The following is an 18,351-nucleotide window of genomic DNA, read 5'->3' as shown; positions in this document are numbered from 1 at the left end:
CAGATTGCAAGAGAGGGCTATGTCAAGGAAGACCTGAATGGGCTTCAAGGCTTGGCCATTATGTGAAGCACGCTGTGACAAGTAGGGCTGGCATAATTACCGTATAACCGCGTAACCAACGGTTATGGATGAAGACCATCATGAAAATAAAATGTATTTTTATTGTGGAATGAACAGCTGACTGAAGACGGGACGGCCAGGCATTCGTGTGGTTGAGTCGGTCTCTGTTTTAACATAGACTCTACAACGTGATGACACGTTTGTTGCACCTGGCTGAAAACAAGCAAGGTGTTGTAAGCAAACAAGTCATCAGTTATCGAAGCAACATCCTCCTCCTTGCAGCAGTAGCACCTGCATTCAGGAACATAGGAAAGAACAAAATGTGCATCTTAAATTGTTATTTTTCAAACTGTTAGTATGGTGACCACAGTTATTTGGCTGACCAATAACCATCATCCAAAAATCCATGACCATCACAGCCCTAGTGGCAATTGACCTCATACTTGTATATAAAACTGAACTGGTTAGATTGGAAGAGTTTTGTTGACTGCAATTCGCTCCCTACCCCTTCCTATAACCCTTCAATGTTGGCAGATCTGTGGAAGCAATATGGTGGAAGCTTCACAACTAAATTGCTTATACCTATCCAGGGCCTTCACATCTGCAAACACTGAAGGGTTAGCACGAAGGGGGTAGGGAGTGTATTGGAACCGGCTGTGCTTTGGTGCTGTGTCAGGTGAGTTTTAGTGACTGTGTCTCTGTGTGTTTGCTGTGTCAAGGTGACTCCCAGCGGGTGGAGATGCCCAGGAGAGAGATGGAGGTGGTGAAGGGTCAGATGGTGGTCCTGCAGGCTTGGTACAGCCCCACATCTGATATCGGCAGGAACAGTGTCATCTGGAACTTCATGGCCAATGACTCCAAGCAGGTATGTAAGCCATGTCCTCTTCCTCAGACATGATGCATGGTTTCCACTAGAGGGCGACTGATTAATCAGCATGGCCGATTTTCAAGTTTTCATAACAATCAGTAATCGGCCTTTTTGGACACCGATTACATTGCAATCCACGAGGAAACTGTGTGGCAGGCTGACACGAGTGCAGCGTCAAAAGGACCTTGTTGCTGCAAGAAGCCAAGGTAAGTTGCTAGCTAGCATTAAACTTATAAAAAACAATCAATCTTCACATAATCACTAGTTAACTACACATGGTTGATATTGTCCTGCTTTGCATATAATCAATGCGTTGCCTGTTAATTTATCATCGAATCACATCCTACTTGAACTTCGCCAAATGGGTGGTGATTTAACAAAAGCGCATTCGCGAAAAAATCTGAATTGTTGCACAAATGACCTAACCATAAACATCAATACTTTTATTAAAATCAATACACAGAAGTATTTTTTTTACCTGCATATTTAGTTAAAAGAAATTCGTGTTAGCAGGCAATATTAACTAGGGAAATTGTGTCACTTCTCTTGAGTTCAGTGCAAGCAGAGTCAGGGGATATGCAACAGTTTGGGCCGCATGGCTCGTTGCCAACTGTGTGAAGACCGTAATTAATATGCCAGAATTTTACATAATTATGACATACCATTGTCTCAGCCTCCAGTATTTATGCTGCAGTAGTTTATATGTCGGGGGGCTAGGGTCAGTTTGTTATATGTGGGTTCTCTAATTCTCTCCTTCTTTCTCTCTCTCGGAGGACCATGCCCCAGGACTACCTGACATGATGACTCCTTGCTGTCCCCAGTCCACCTGACCGTGCTGCTGCTCCAACTGTTTCAACTGTTCTGCCTTATTATTATTCGACAATGCTGGTCATTTATGAACATTTGAACATCTTGGCCATGTTCTGTTATAATCTCCACCCGGCACAGCCAGAAGAGGACTGGCCACCCCACATAGCCTGGTTCCGCTCTAGGTTTCTTCCTAGGTTTTGGCCTTTCTAGGGAGTTTTTTCTAGCCACCGTGCTTCTACACCTGCATTGCTTGCTGTTTGGGGTTTTAGGCTGGGTTTCTGTACAGCACTTTGAGATATCAGCTGATGTACGAAGGGCTATATAAATAAATTTGATTTGATTTGTGCCATGTAACAGTAATATTTAGACTTAGGGTTGCCACCCATTAGATAAAATACGGAACGGTTCCAAATTTCACTGAAAGAATAAACGTTTTGTTTTCTAAATTTTAGTTTCGGGATTTTTCCATATTAATGACCAAAGGCTCATATTTCTGTGTTTATTGTATTATAATTAAGTCTGATTTGATAGAGCAGTCTGACTGAGTGGTGGTAGGTAGCAGCAGGCTTGTAAGCATTCATTCAAACAGCACTTTACTGCATTTGCCAGCAGCTCTTAGTAATGCTTGAAGCATTACTCTGTTTATGATGTCAAGCCTATCAACTCCTGAGATTAGGTTGGTAATACTAAAGTGCCTTTAATAACATCCAATAGTCAAAGGTATATGAAATACAAATTACAAATGGTATAGAGAGAAATAGTTGACGCGTCATTATTCCTATAATAACTACAACCTAAAATGCCTTAACTGGGAATATTGAAAAACTAGGAATATTGAACCACCAGCTTTCATATGTTCTCATGTTCTGAGCAAGAAACTTAAACGTTAGCTTTTTTACATGGCACATATTGCACTTTTATTTTCTTCTCCTACACTGTGTTTTGCATTTTTTAAACCAAATTGAACATGTTTCATTATTTATTTAACATTCTGACATTTCAGATTCTTAAAATAAGGTGGTGATCCTAACTAAATTTTTACTAGGATTAAATGTCAGGAATTGTGAAAAACTGAGTTTAAATGTATTTGACTAAGGTGTATGTAAACTTCCGACTTCAACTGTATATATATCGGTATCGGCATTGAGAAATCATAATCAGTCAACTTCTAGTTTCCACAGAAACCACTGTTGCTGGATCTTTTCTCAGGAACTTTTCCCTGTCCCTCTAGTTGGTGATTAGTTGGTGTGCGGCCTGAAGGAACAGACTTATATCGAAGAAGCTGTTTGATTATTTCAGGGCTGGGAGCGGCTCTGCTCAGGTTTCAGACAGTTTGACAGTTTTACAGTAATCCAATCTCCTTCTAGTAATCCCACATCTGGCCACATCTGACAGGCATTTCAGCCATGCGGCAGGTAGCCTAGTGGTTAGAGGGGCGAGCCAGCAACCTGAGGGATGCCAGTTTGAATCCCGCGTCCGACTGGAAAAAGCTGGTGGGAAGTGAGCTGGCAACTACAGGGTTGCTGATATCAAATCCTGGATGCCATTGCCTGCCGTTGTGCCCTGAGCAAAGCATTTAACCCCCTACAACAACAGGTGCCCAGTGTGGCAGCCCCCTGCACCTCTCAAAAACCGGTATGTCTGTCTTTTGGAGGACAATAAAGTAATCTTAATCTTAATGGCATGTACAGTGCATATAGAAATTCTACACCCCCTTGAACTTTTTTTCACATTTTGCTGCCTTAAAATTAAATCTAAAAAGGGATGCAATTAGATTTCTTTCCTATACATCCAGACAACCTACTCCACATTTTCAAAGTGAAATAAAGTTATAGATCATTTTCCAAATTAAGAAAAAAAAAGAACTGAAGTATCATAATTGGATAAGTCTCCACCCCCCTAAGTTAATACTTGGTGGAAGCTCCTTTGGCAGCCATTACAGCTGTGAATCATTTTCATTAAGATTCTACTAACTTTGTAACCATATGTCACTAACGGTGTGGTTGTGTTGCATGTATCTCCTGTATGTTTAGAAAACCTCTGGATGTGTGTGTGCGTGGCTTCTTCAGTGATTACGATAATCTCAGTAGTTTCACTGGCCATGGCCTGTGAGCTTATCTCTAACAGAAAATCAGTCTAAAAATTCTAACTCCCATCTGCACATACATATCAGGATTATCTGAAGGACATTGACTTCTGTTATACGGTAAAATTGTGTGGCTATAGATGGCACTGAAAATCGTATTTCAGCTCTATCAGTATTGCCTATTTAGAGAACCGGTATTTCTGTAGTTACTTGCATTAGTTTTCATTACAACAAATCCTCTCAGGCAGTGTTGCAAAAATGCTAGTCTCTCTCCTCGACAAGCAACACAAATGCTGGCTTGAAAAAGGCTAACAATATGTCGGGTTTATATACAGTATGCTGGCGCAAATAGAGGGCTTCTATGGAATGGAGTGCTGATCCAGGTAAAATCGTATAATTTCTGACAGTACATTTGGTTCCTGAACTGCGAAAAGGAACACAATCTACCGTAGCGTTCCCTATTGTGAAGTTTTTCCCTTGTCTGTCTGTATGTGCAGGTCATCTCCTACAGTAACGGTGAGCCAGGGATAGGTAGTCCTGAGTTCAGGAAGCGTGTTGGGTTCAGCCTGTCCATGCCCTCGGCCAATCTCTCCATCTACATCAACAACACCCAGGAGTCAGACTCAGGACGATACCTCTGCAATGTCATCATCCCTGGAGCCGCTGGACTCTCTGGAGAAATGCGCCTTAATGTCAAAGGTACCATCCGGACCGGATGCCTTGTTTCTGGCACTTTCCAAAAATACTTGACTGTTTTTTGGGCCAACACTCAGAGATGGAATCACAAAAGTGTAAACTGTACTGCAGTTTGTACATATGCACTGGGCTGTGTCTATAATATTTTCCTTCAGCTTCAACAGATGGAGAGAGTGTGTTGGCACATTTCCATTACCTTGCGCAGTGTGGCCAGCATTCTTGGAAATACAGTACCCTGTTCAATTGAAATGGATTAATACAATACTTCAGGAGGTCAATTGGGGGTCAATTGTAGTAGGCCAAATCCTTTAATTTGTTTCTCTCATAGCTCTTCTGTTGTTTCTAACTATCTGTTCTCTCTCACTCAGTCCCTCCCTCGCCTCCAGTGTGCTTGATGACTGGCTCATCTGTGCTGAACGGCAACGTGACACTGAGCTGTAAGTCCAGCTCGGGCAAACCCATCCCTCAGTACAAGTGGACCAAGAATGCCCCCATGTCAGAGGTCTTCTTTTCCCCCATGCAGAGTGAGTACTACTTTATATCTGTCCCAATAATATTAGCCAATCACATTAGCTCTCTGCCTCAGTTAAGTTTTATAATAATACGAGTAGTCCCCATCAGAATGGATTGAATCCTTATTGAATATACACAGAGTACAAAACATTAAACAACTTCCTAATATTGAGTTGCACCCCTATTTGCCATCAGAATAGCCTCACTTTGTTGGGGCATGGACTCTACAAGCTGTCAAGCGTTCCACAGGGATGCTGGCCCATGTTGACTCCAATGCTTACAACAGTTGTGTCAAGTTGGCTGGATGTCCTTTGGGTGGTGGACCATTTTTGATACACACAGGAAACGACTGAGCATGAAATATCCAGCAGCTTTGCAGTTCTTGACACACTCAAACCAGTGCGTCTGGCACCTACTACCATAACTCTTTCAAAGGCAATTCAATCTTTTGTCTTACCCATTCACCCTCTGAATGGTACACATACACAATTCATGTTTCAATCATCTCAATTGTCTCAGGTGACAACAATAAGGGATCATAGCTTTCACTTGGATTCACCTGGTGCAAGCAGAGTCAGGGTATATGTTTGAATCCCAGTATATGTCATGGAAAGAGTTCCTAATGTTTTGTAGACTCAGTGCATGTAATGTACTGTATGATATAAGGATTACAAAAGATAGCTCACCTGCATCCATCGCCGATGTATAGCACTCAACCATATGATGCAGAGTAACCACTACTAACCAGCACTGAAAACACCTGCCACTACTCTGGTTGGGTGTAATATAATTTTAGTCAATGCAAACTGTCATTGTCCTCTTCACAGCAGCTTTATATGGGTTATTGTAGTAATGAGCCCTGCCTCTCACTAAGATTGTCAAATGAGAGCTAAAATAGATACATTGATAGACTAAGTAATACCTAGCTTCTAAATAACCATTGACATAAGATGGAGATGATTCCAAATTAATTACAAATATATAGTTTCAGAGAGAGCCTATAATTCGGATATTTTTTTTCCTTTTCCACTAATTGGTCTTTTGACCAATCAGATTTTTGCCAATAGATATATAATTGGGCTGACTGTGTGAACACAGCCATAGCATCTCCCATGTTTTTACTGGTATATCTGCTCAGAAAACCCATTCAGGGTGCATTCTCCTATATGGTGCAATCTCTCCTAACCTTCTCCACTGGAATGTATTGCCAGGGGTTCGCTTGTTAACTCTGTTAACAAGCGAGTCGGCTAAATGTTGAGGGCTAAATGTCGGCTAAATGTGTGGTGTGTTGGCGATGGGATTGCAGTTCCTAATTTCTCTCTCTCTTTTTCTCTCTGGTGACTGAGTTTTTTTCTTTGAAATGCCACAACATGCATCACTTAATCCTCTTTAAAGAATGGGAAACGTTCACGACGTACACACTGCATGCTGATGTCAGACTTGGAGAGAGTGAGAAAAAAATATTAAATCAAGGTTTATTTTTCTTACTTTACTGCACATATGCCTTTTATGTTGTATTATTTTGTGAAGAGTTGTGAAAATACAGTGGAAACAATTATTGTGAAAGCACCAGCTGTTTCTGAGCAACAATGAGGCTTACACTGATTGACCAAGTACTGGAATAGCTCCTCCTCTGATCTCTGATCCCCTCGCTTCTTCTATAGATTACCCAACAAATAATACACTTTATCTATTTCACTGCCTTATTGACTCAATGTCCAGGACTGTGGGTTTGAATGCACCACCAAACACACACGGACAAACCTGCAAAATCCTCTAGAACACTCTGATCCTCTGTATTTTTCTCTTTGACCTGGCACATGCTCTCTGTGACATTGAGCCTCCACCCCTGTGTTCGACTGGTATTCTAAAGGGCTCTACTTTCGACTGAGCATAAGGGCTTGGTATTATCAAACTCAAGTGTTCATTTTTATTGTTTTGGTCCAGCAGCAGCAGTAGGCAAATTAATTTCTGCTACTGAAAAATTTGGCAAGTTTCAGTTGTTTATGGTAGTAACTTTGTCAGTGGTGGCACATTGCTTAGCCTAAATTGCCCGTATGGAACAAGAGGTGTGATTTACAACACCATGTGACCTGATCCTACCTACTATAGAAACATTGAAGTTGTTATTATAAAATTAGTATTTTATTATATTAAAAAACCAAGCTTATGTAAATGATTATCTTTTGTAATGCTATACCAACCTAACTTAAACTGTAATCTTGCTTATTTAACATTTGACATGTCCATACATGGCTCGCACATGATGCAACCAAATTTAGCCTATGTAAGGTATTTTCTACTCATGAAAGTGCTGTGTAAGATAATTCCATATTGAAGCCAATTACCTACTTACAATGTAGACTGCATACATTTTTTACATATTTAGCAAAAAACTAGATACATTTTTGTTATTGCTATTATGGCCTATTAGGTCACTGTTGGTTTCGAAAAAAAAAACTGTACTCCACAAATCACAATAGACTAAGAAGAACATTCATGCCCTCCCACTGAATTGGATTGCATGACAACACACAATGATAAAATCCATGCATGACTTGAAGCCACCACATATTAGCAATTGATTGGTCAAGCCCTTGCCACACATACAACTTCTTAAGTCACCAAAAGCCAGCACTTTTACGACACCTCCAGGTATTTCATCCTGAAGTGAAAATGGCAACAATATTTTCTGACACACCCCATGAGCTATTTTAGTTTGTCAATATAGCGAGCTACCCTCAAATAATCAGCATGTCTCTATCGCTTCATTCTAAGATGCTATGTTTCTATTGTTCCTGATCTCTACTTCTCTCCTGCCTTTGTCTCATCACTCTTTTCTTGCAAACCTTTGCAGCTATCAACACCTTACAGCTCCCTTCTAAGGGTTAGGGGTTGATGTCTCTCTTCCCTAATCACTCTCTTCACCAGCCCTTCTTCTCTCAGTCACTATCTCTGCCACTTTTCTCTCCTGCATGACCACAGAATGGAGAGCCTGCCCCTCGACCTTGCTTGTTCTAGGGTTCATGGGTAAGGGTTTCACACATACATCCTCAACCCACCACAACCCCCCTGGGACTCAGAAGCCTGTAAAGCCCCACAGCCTATATAATGTTAGATATCGCTGGCTTGTTGTCCTAAAAAACAGAAATGTGTTACCTCTGGTTTGTTCAACCATTCCTATAAGGGAATTAATGAGGAAGGAATGGGGTTTTGGGATAAATGCCAAAAATAAGGTCTGAGGTTAACACAGGCTTAGGAGATATTATACCTTTTGTTCTGAGATATCAGTCAGTTAACATGGCCTTTATTAATTATGAAGCCTTTATGTGCATTAAGTGCTTGTTTTGATTAAATATGTGCTTCAACATTCACAATAGTGGCATTAGCTGACAAAGTTTATCTCAAAGAACAAACTGTATAAAATATCCTGAGCCTGTGTTTACCATAGACTTCATTTTTTGGTGTTTATCCAAAACCCCACAAAAAACCCATTCATCTCTCCATAGGCATTGGCCAATGAGCCATGGCGGAGTTTGTGCCTACAAAAAGATGCTATTGCTCTCTATAATCTTGCTGGTGTCACCCCAACCCCCAATCCTCAGGTAAACTCCCCTGACCCACCATTGGACAGACATAGATATAAAGTTGAACCTTTAGAAGAATTGTATATGTTATGCATCCAAAGGCATATCTTCATTAATCCTCACCAATGACTTTGCCTTGAATACATCTGCATTGCCCTTTATAAACTCAGTCGATCTGAGATTACATGTCTTTGACTTGCGTGATAGAAAATGTTTCCTTTGGTATGGATCAACTGATACGAGCCCTTGGCCCTTAGACATCTGGCCTGAAGATGAAACCACTTCATAACATAGCAACCACTATACTGTAGGTTAATCTCTTCATAACATGCTCAGATAACACCATATAAAAGTACGAAAGTCCACAGTAATCAATATGCTAATATAAAATAAATTGTAAATGACTGTGAAGGCAACAATAAAGTCAAGTAGTGAATGTAAAGGCTACATATCAAGGCCATAGAGAAAGAGAAAGCCTGGACTTTCTCACAATGGCTGTCATTGGTCCATTGCATCAAATGACAGACATTCAATGATTAAATCAAAACTATGATTGCAAGGTCCACTCTGCTGCGTTTGCTGAGGTCATTGAGTTTGAATTTAATCCAGAATAAGTGTTTTGTTTTTGTCTTGTACATAGACTAAGATTGTGTCTAAACATTCTGAATATGTATGAAACATGAAGGTGCACAAATAACAGTTGGCACAAATACTGTGAGTTTGTTTGTGTGTTCTTGCGTTCTTAGATCTTTCCAGTAGAAATGTTTGTGATAGTAGCAAGTGACTGTAGATAGTACTGTAGTTAGTTATTTCATGGTTTCATTTCAGTGTATTTTGATCAGTACAATACTTTCTTGGTATATAGAGATTGGTGATGTCTTTGGATCTTGATTGCATTGCAATTTAGAAAATCTGCCAAATGTAAGAATGGGCTGATCTGTTGTTAATCTGTAGCAATTCTGTCTGGCTCCTCTGGGTTACTATTGTCAGGTGCCGATTGTACACACCTATGGGCACATCCATCCGCAAATGATATCTTCTCCAAGAGGTTTTGTTTATTATGAAATTTGAAGCCTGAGTTAGCAGTAGCACCGTTACGGAACTTGTGTGCTTTGCGTGCCTTATGATTTGCCCCCACCCTCCCAGAGAGAACAGCAGATGGTGCATGCTGAGGTTATCAAACAAGAATTCCAGCCAGCAGTTCATTCCTAGACTTTGGGACAGGGACAAACAGCTGTTTGTCACAATGAAAATTTAGGACAGAGGACATCATCTGCCATAGTTTATTTATAGGATTTTGTAGTCTGGTTATTAGTAAAGGTACTGACATCATATGATGAACTTTAGCTTCTCTACTTGAGTTGAGCTGGTTGAGTCACTGGGTTGTTTTGATTCTCCATTTATGATATGCCTCAGAATATATGATGAAGATATATCTATTTGTTTTCCCCCTTGATCCTTTATATTGGTATATATGGGTAGAAGCCCCAGCCATCCAAGTCATAGACTGTTCTCTCTGCCACCGCGCAGCAAGCGGTACCGATGCACCAAGTCTGGAACCAACAGGACCCTGAACAGCTTCTAGCCATAAGACTGCTAAATAGTGAACTTAATTTGACTCATCACATATTCTGCTGCTACTGCTTATTATCTATCCTGTTGCCTAGTCACTTTGCCCCTACCCATATGTACTGTACATATCTACCTCAATGACCTCGTACCCCTGCACATCGACTCGGTACTGTATAAAGTTATCGTTACTCATTATGTATTTATTCCTTGTGTTATCTTTATATTAATCAATTTTTCTCTCTGCATTGTTGCAAAGGGCCCGTAAGTAAGCATTTCACTGTTAGTCTACACCTGTTGTTTATGACGCATGTGACAAATAAAATGTGATTTAATTTGAAAACACATCTGATGAAAATATTCTCTTGTGGTGTTTCCAATCGGATTTTGAGAGGATTTGCTTGATAAGAGCTGCCCCACATGTTTATTATTCTCTAGTGCCCCCAGTGCTACATACTTACAATAGAGCATCCCCATGCCAGCTATGACAAGTAGACCACAGCAACTAGGATTATGTCAACTGATGAAGTCCAGCTGTGAAAAGCCACAGGTTCTGATTCATCATTGTGGAGACTCCTTGTCTGGTGTTTAACCATTTGCTAGTGAGGTCTCTACATATAACTTCATTTATGCCGGGGAAAGAAAGGAGTGATATCATCGAAGAGGATCCATACTGGTATAAAGAAAACCAACAGCCCATCCCACTGGGCAAACACTGGTTGAATCAACGTTGTTTCCATGTGGAATAGACATTGAATTGACGTCTGTGCCCAGTGGGATTTGACTCCCTAGGACCAGGATACCCCTCAATACTTATAGCTTCGGAACCAAGAGAGTATTGTACTTGGTAGAGTGTGTAGTCTAATTATGTTTGTATACATTTGGTTGTTAAAATTTTTATTTCACCTTTATTTAACCAGGTAGGCAAGTTGAGAACAAGTTCTCATTTACAATTGAGACCTGGCCAAGATAAAGCAAAGCAGTTCGACACATACAACGACAGAGTTACACATGGAGTAAAACAAACATACAGTCAATAATACAGTATAAACAAATCTATATACGATGTGAGATAAGGGAGGTAAAGGCAAAAAAAGGCCATGGTGGCAAAGTAAATACAATATAGCAAGTAAAACACTGGAATGGTAGATTTGCAGTGGAAGAATGTGCAAAGTAGAAATAAAAAATAATGGGGTGCAAAGGAGCAAAATAAATAAATAAAATAAATACAGTAGGGAAAGAGGTAATTGTTTGGGCTAAATTATAGGTGGGCTATGTACAGGTGCAGTAATCTGTGAGCTGCTCTGACAGTTGGTGCTTAAAGCTAGTGAGGGAGACAAGTGTTTCCAGTTTCAGAGATTTTTGTAGTTCGTTCCAGTCATTGGCAGCAGAGAACTGGAAGGAGAGGCGGCCAAAGGAAGAAATGGTTTTGGGGGTGACCAAAGAGATATACCTGCTGGAGCGCGTGCTACAGGTGGGTGATGCTATGGTGACCAGCGAGCTGAGATAAGGGGGGACTTTACCTAGCAGGGTCTTGTAGATGACATGGAGCCAGTGGGTTTGGCGACGAGTATGAAGCGAGGGCCAGCCAATGAGAGCGTACAGGTCGCAATGGTGGATAGTATATGGGGCTTTGGTGACAAAACAGATTGCACTGTGATAGACTGCATCCAATTGGTTGAGTATGGTATTGGAGGCTATTTTTTAAATGACATCGCTGAAGTCGAGGATTGGTAGGATGGTCAGTTTTACAAGGGTATGTTTGACATCATGAGTGAAGGATGCTTTGTTGCGAAGTAGGAAGCCAATTCTAGATTTAACTTTGGATTGGAGATGTTTGATGTGGGTCTGGAAGGAGAGTTTACAGTCTAACCAGACACCTAGGTATTTGTAGTTGTCCACGTATTCTAAGTCAGAGCCGTCCAGAGTAGTGATGTCGGACAGGCGGGCAGGTGCAGGCAGCGATCGGTTGAAGAGCATGCATTTAGTTTTACTTGTATTTAAGAGCAATTGGAGGCCACGGAAGAAGAGTTGTATGGCATTGAAGCTTGCCTGGAGGGTTGTTAACAGTGTCCAAAGAAGGGCCAGAAGTATACAGAATGGTGTCGTCTGCGTAGAGGTGGATCAGAGACTCACCAGCAGCAAGAGCGACATCATTGATGTACACAGAGAAGAGAGTCGGTCCAAGAATTGAACCCTGTAGCACCCCCATAGAGACTACCAGAGGTCCGGACAGCAGACCCTCCGATTTGACACACTGAACTCTATCAGAGAAGTAGTTGGTGAACCAGGCGAGGCAATCATTTGAGAAACCAAGGCTGTCGAGTCTGCCGATAAGGATGTGGTGATCGACAGAGTCGAAAGCCTTGGCCAGATCAACGAATACGGCTGCACAGTAATGTTTCTTATCGATGGCGGTTAAGATATAGTTTAGGACCTTGAGCGTGGCTGAGGTGCACCCATGACCAGCTCTGAAACCAGATTGCATAGCAGAGAAGGTATGGTGAGATTCGAAATGGTCGGTAATCTGTTTGTTGACTTGGCTTTCGAAGACCTTTGAAAGGCAGGGTAGGATAGATATAGGTCTGTAGCAGTTAGGGTCAAGAGTGTCCCCCCCTTTGAAGAGGGGGATGACCGCAGCTGCTTTCCAATCTTTGGGATTCTCAGACGACACGAAAGAGAGGTTGAACAGGCTAGTATTAGGGGTGGCAAAAATTTCGGCAGATAATTTTAGAAAGAATGGGTCCAGATTGTCTAGCCCGGCTGATTTGTAGGGGTCCACATTTTGCAGCTCTTTCAGAACATCAGCTGACTGGATTTGGGAGAAGGAGAAATGGGGAAGGCTTGGGCGAGTGGCTGTGGGGGGGTACAGTGCTGTTGACCGGGGTAGGAGTAGCCAGGTGGAAAGAATGGCCAGCTGTAGAAAAATGCCTATTGAAATTCTCAATTATAGTGGATTTATCAGTGGTGACAGTGTTTCCTATCTTCAGTGCAGTGGGCAGCTGGGAGGAGGTGTTCTTATTCTCCATGGACTTTACAGTGTCCCAGAACTTTTTTGAGTTAGTGTTGCAGGAAGCAAATTTCTGCTTGAAAAAGCTAGCCTTGGCTTTTCTAACTGCCTGTGTATAATGGTTTCCAGCTTCTCTGAACAGCTGCATATCACAGGGGCTGTTCGAAGCTAATGCAGAACGCCATAGGATGTTTTTGTGTTGGTTAAGGGCAGTCAGGTCTGGGGAGAACCAAGGGCTATATCTGTTCCTGGTTCTAAATTTCTTGAATGGAGCATGCTTATTTAAGATGGTTAGGAAGGCATTTAAAAAAAAACAGGCATCCTCTACTGACGGGATGAGATCAATATCCTTCCAGGATACCCCGGCCAGGTCAATTAGAAAGGCCTGCTCGCTGAAGTGTTTCAGGGAGCGTTTGACAGTGATGAGTGGAGGTTGTTTGACCGCTGACCCATTACGGATGCAGGCAATGAGACAGTGATCGCTGAGATCTTGGTTGAAGACAGCAGAGGTGAATTTAGAGGGCAAGTTGGTTAGGTTGATATCTATGAAGGTGCCAGTGTTTAAGGCTTTGGGGAGGTACCTGGTAGGTTCATTGATAATTTGTGTGAGATTGAGGGCATCAAGCTTAGATTGTAGGATGGCTGGGGTGTTAAGCATGTTCCAGTTTAGGTCGCCTAGCAGCACGAGCTCTGAAGATAGATGGGGGGGCAATCAGTTCACATATGGTGTCCAGAGCACAGCTGGGGGCAGTCTATAGCAGGCAGCAACGGTGAGAGATTTGTTTTTAGAGAGGTGGATTTTTAAAAGTAGAAGTTCAAATTGTTTAGGTACAGACCTGGATAGTAGGACAGAACTCTGCAGGCTATCTTTGCAGTAGATTGCAACACCGCCCCCTTTGGCAGTTCTATCTTGTCTGAAAATGTTGTAGTTTGGGATGAAAATGTCAGAATTTTTGGTGGTCTTCCTAAGCCAGGATTCAGACACAGCCAGAACATTCGGGTTGGCAGAGTGTGCTAAAGCAGTAAGTAAAACAAACTTAGGGAGGAGGCTTCTAATGTTAACATGCATGAAACCAAGGCTATTACGGTTACAGAAGTCATCAAAAGAGAGCGCCTGGGGAATAGGAGTGGAGCTAGGCACTGCAGGGCCTGGATTCACCTCTACATCGCCAGAAGAACAGAGGAGGAGTAGGATAATGGTACGGCTAAAAGCAATAAGAATTGGTCATCTAGAATGTCTGGAACAGAGGAGGAGTAGGATAATGGTACGGCTAAAAGCAATAAGAATTGGTCATCTAGAATGTCTGGAACAGAGAGTAAAAGGAGGTTTCTGGGGGTGATAAAATAGCTTCAAGGTATAATGTACAGACAAAGGTATGGTAGGATGTGAATTCAGTGGAGGTAAACCTAGGTATTGAGTGATGATGAGAGAGATATTGTCTCTAGAAACATAATTGAAACCAGGAGATGTCATTGCATGTGTGGGTGGTGGAACTAATAGGTTGGATAAGGTATAGTGAGCAGGACTAGAGGCTCTACAGTGAAATAAGCCAATAAACACTAACCAGAACAGCAATGGACAAGGCATATTGACATTAAGGAGAGGCATGCTTAGTCGAGTGATCAAAAGGGTCCAGTGAGTAGTGAGGTTGGTTGGGGTCACGGCGATTCAGACAGCTAGCCGGGCCATCGGTAGCAAGCTAGCATAGGATGGAGGTCTGTTATTAGCCACCTCGTGCGTTTCAGTCGGTAGGATTAGTGGGGTTCCAAGTGGTAGAGGGGATGAATCCAATTCGCAAAAAAACCCAGAAAAAACAATAGATATAGTTAGAGACCCAAGAAGAAAAAAATATATTAAATAAAATATTTTAAAAAATAATAATAAATTGTCCGATAGGTCTATTCAGATAGCAGCCGATAAGACAGCTAACGATTAGCGGACCGCAGATGGGCGTTCAGGTAATGTTGCGACGGAGGAGCCAGCCGGATAACTCCCTCGGGTAGATAACGTCGGTAGTCCAGTTGTGAAGGCCCGGTGGAGCTCCGCGTTGGCAGTAAAACGGGTCCGGATAGGTGATTTTAGCCCGGAGTGACTGATGGAACTCTTCAGCTGGCTAGCTTCGGAATAATTTGTGTTTGCTCCGGAATCGACGAAAGCCGATAGTCACACGGATAGCAGCTAGCTAGCTGCGAGATCCAGGTATAAATGTCCAGAGTTAGCGGTTGAAATCCAGGGATATGGAGAGAAAAATAGGTCCGGTATGTTCCGGTCCGAGCCACGCCGTACAAAACTGGCGATAGATTTTCGAGCTAAAGGATAGCTGATGACCACAAACCGTGGTTAGCTGAATACTAACGATTAGCCAGTAAAGAAGCTAACTAGCTTCTGATTAGCTTCAGGCTAGCTTCTGGCTAGCTGCTGATTAGCTTCAGGCTAGTTTCTGGTTTCGTTTCTGGTTAGTTTCTATGGAGGATTACAGATTTGAGGTAAATAATATTTTCTTTTTTTTTAATATAAATTGGTGAAGCGGGTTGCAGGAGAGTTTTGAAGATGAGTTTATGGAAAATAAAAATAAAATATATAAAAAGGTATGCGAAGAAAGTTTTATATATATATATATATATATGTATATGTATATATATGTATATGTATATGTATATATATATATGTATATATGTATATATATATATGTATATGTATGTATATATATATATGTATATATATGTATATGTATATATATATACGGGACAAGACATACGGGACAAGACAAGTCGAGGACAAAAGAAGTCTGAACTGCTATGCCATCTTGGAGAGGAAACAACATACTGTAGCTACCCTTGTGTTACCTAGTGTAACTGTCAGTATTACTGTAGATGGAGATTGTGTATAAACGTTCTGTGCACTGTACAGTACATGAATATGTTCATGATGTAGAGGCAAGAGTGTGTAACACTGTCTCTCTCTTTCAGATGAGAGGCAAGGCACCCTCAGGCTGAGTAACCTCACTAAGAGCATGTCAGGGAAATATGTGTGCCGAGCTAGCAACACTGCCGGCTCTGACACTTGCTCTATCAACCTGGAGGTCTTCACCTGTATGTATAGGAAGTAAACACATAATCTCATACTAGTATATACAGACTGCTCTTGTTTCCTGTTCTAATCCTCTCTGTGGTGTCCTCTTCCACAGCCTCTAATGCTGGAGCGATTGTTGCTGCTACTCTGGGGTCCATCGTGGCACTGGTAGCCATCATACTCTTCCTCATCTTCATACTGAGAAGGAGAGACCATGAAGAGGAGGAGCTAGCCAATGATATCAAGTGAGATTTTGTCATTTGGAAAAACAGGTACAGTTGTTAAACGCCACAGGATGTACAACCACTAGTACTCCACCATGGACAGTGTTCTAATTTAGTTTCTGCAGGTTGGTGATTGGAGGATGTGTGTGATATGATCTTGGTTTGTGTTTTCTCATTGGCTGCCTATCCATTACAGGGAGGATGCCCAGGCTCCCAAGCGTGTTTCCTGGGCAAAGAGCGGCACAGGCTCAGACCTCCTCTCCAAAAATGGCACGCTGTCCTCCATAGCCACGACCCCGCATCTACGAGACCCCCAGCAGCCCAACAACTTCCGCTACCCCTACCCCACTGCTCCGGCCTCTGACACAGGCTCTGTGTTCAATGCCTACCGCCTTCGGCCTGGAGAGCCCAACCCCTTGCAGGGCCTCCCAGGGTACATCAGTGGCACACCTCCACCCAGGCACACCAGACCCCTCTGTGTTGCAAACAACATTGATGCCACCTCTCCACACAGGCACAGTCGACCCCCCAGTTCTAACCACATCAGTGGGACTCTACCCCCTGGCCACACCCGGCCCCTCAGCACTAGTATCATTGTTGACACCCCTCCCCATGGGTTCAGTCAACCCCCCAGTCCTAACCATGTTGGTGTCACCTCTCCACATGGGCACAGCAGACCCCCTAGCTCTAACAACATTAGTACCCCCTCCCCACATGGGAACAGTCAACCCCCAAGTTCTAACAATATCGGTGCCCTCTCTCCACATGGGCACAGCAGACCACCAAGCTCGAACCACATTGGCTGTAGCGCTCCACACAGGCACAGTCGACCTCCCAGTTCCAACCACAGCCGACCTCCCAGCATCAGTAGCATTCCTCACTATGGACACAGCAGAACCTCCAGTTCCAACGGTGCCCCACCCCATTCCCCACCTGGCCACATGGCCACAGACCCTGACAAGACTGAGGGGGCCCAGCCCCAGGTGCCACACCCTCTCACCTCGCCAATCAGCTCCACCACCCTGGCCCGTATAGGTGCTGTACCCGCTCAGAACCAGGCTGGATCACTGGTATAGCCCACTGGAGTGTCTCTCACGTTTTACTTTTGAACACAAACTGAACCAAATGGATAAAGACTTCCTCAAAGTAAGACTGTATAGAGGAGAGAAGGATTTGCTACAAATTAAAATCACTTTTTATTGCAGTTGTTCAAAGTAGAATGAAGAACTCATGCTAAAGAAGACAAATGAGAAAATATGACACTTGTGGAATCGACTGTATTCAGGTCTGCACAAGTTCAAATACTTGTTTTAGCTGTTTTCAAATACCATGATCAGAGTTTTTATGGTTAAAACAAGGCCTATTCTCTAAAACATTATTTGTGAATCCATATATTTGACTTAGTCGTGGCCAAACGTTTTGAGAATGACACAAATATTAATTTTCTGCCTCAGTGTCCATTAGATATTTTTGTCAGATGTTACTATGGAATACTGAAGTATAATTACAAGCATTTCATAAGTGTCAAAGGCTTTTATTGACAATTACAGGAAGTTGATGCAAAGAGTCAATATTTTCAGTGTAGACCCTTCTTTTTCAAGACCTCTGCAATCCACCCTGGCATGCTGTCAATTAACTTCTGGGCCACATCCTGACTGATGGCAGCCTATTCTGCAATAATCAATGCTTGGAGTTTGTCAGAATGTGTGGGTTTTTGTTTGTCCACATGCCTCTTGAGGATTGATCACAAGTTCTCAATGGGATTAAGGTCTGGGGAGTTTCAAATCAAATTTATTTATATAGCCCTTCGTACATCAGCTGATATCTGAAAGTGCTGTACAGAAACCCAGCCTTT

At 42.3% G+C, this 18,351-nt stretch overlaps 1 protein-coding gene across 1 annotated transcript in view; it reads left to right on the top strand.

Moving 5' to 3' along the window:
- LOC135545066 (immunoglobulin superfamily member 11-like) overlaps positions 1-18,351 on the top strand; it is a 96,347-nt gene that overhangs the window by 77,846 nt on the left and 150 nt on the right. The window contains exons 3-8 of the mRNA XM_064972715.1: positions 780-925; positions 4,322-4,523; positions 4,907-5,044; positions 16,170-16,292; positions 16,388-16,517; positions 16,693-18,351. The exon at positions 16,693-18,351 is cut by the window's right edge and continues 150 nt beyond it. Of these exons, the coding sequence (XP_064828787.1) occupies positions 780-925; positions 4,322-4,523; positions 4,907-5,044; positions 16,170-16,292; positions 16,388-16,517; positions 16,693-17,572 (1,619 nt within the window). The 3' untranslated portion in view covers positions 17,573-18,351. The remainder of the gene's footprint in view (positions 1-779; positions 926-4,321; positions 4,524-4,906; positions 5,045-16,169; positions 16,293-16,387; positions 16,518-16,692) is intronic.

The sequence above is a fragment of the Oncorhynchus masou genome, chromosome 9 (genome assembly GCF_036934945.1).
Source record: "Oncorhynchus masou masou isolate Uvic2021 chromosome 9, UVic_Omas_1.1, whole genome shotgun sequence".
Classification (NCBI taxonomy): domain Eukaryota; kingdom Metazoa; phylum Chordata; class Actinopteri; order Salmoniformes; family Salmonidae; genus Oncorhynchus; species Oncorhynchus masou.
Note: the sequence above shows the minus strand (reverse complement) of the source record. Positions and strands in the feature narration are given on the sequence as shown.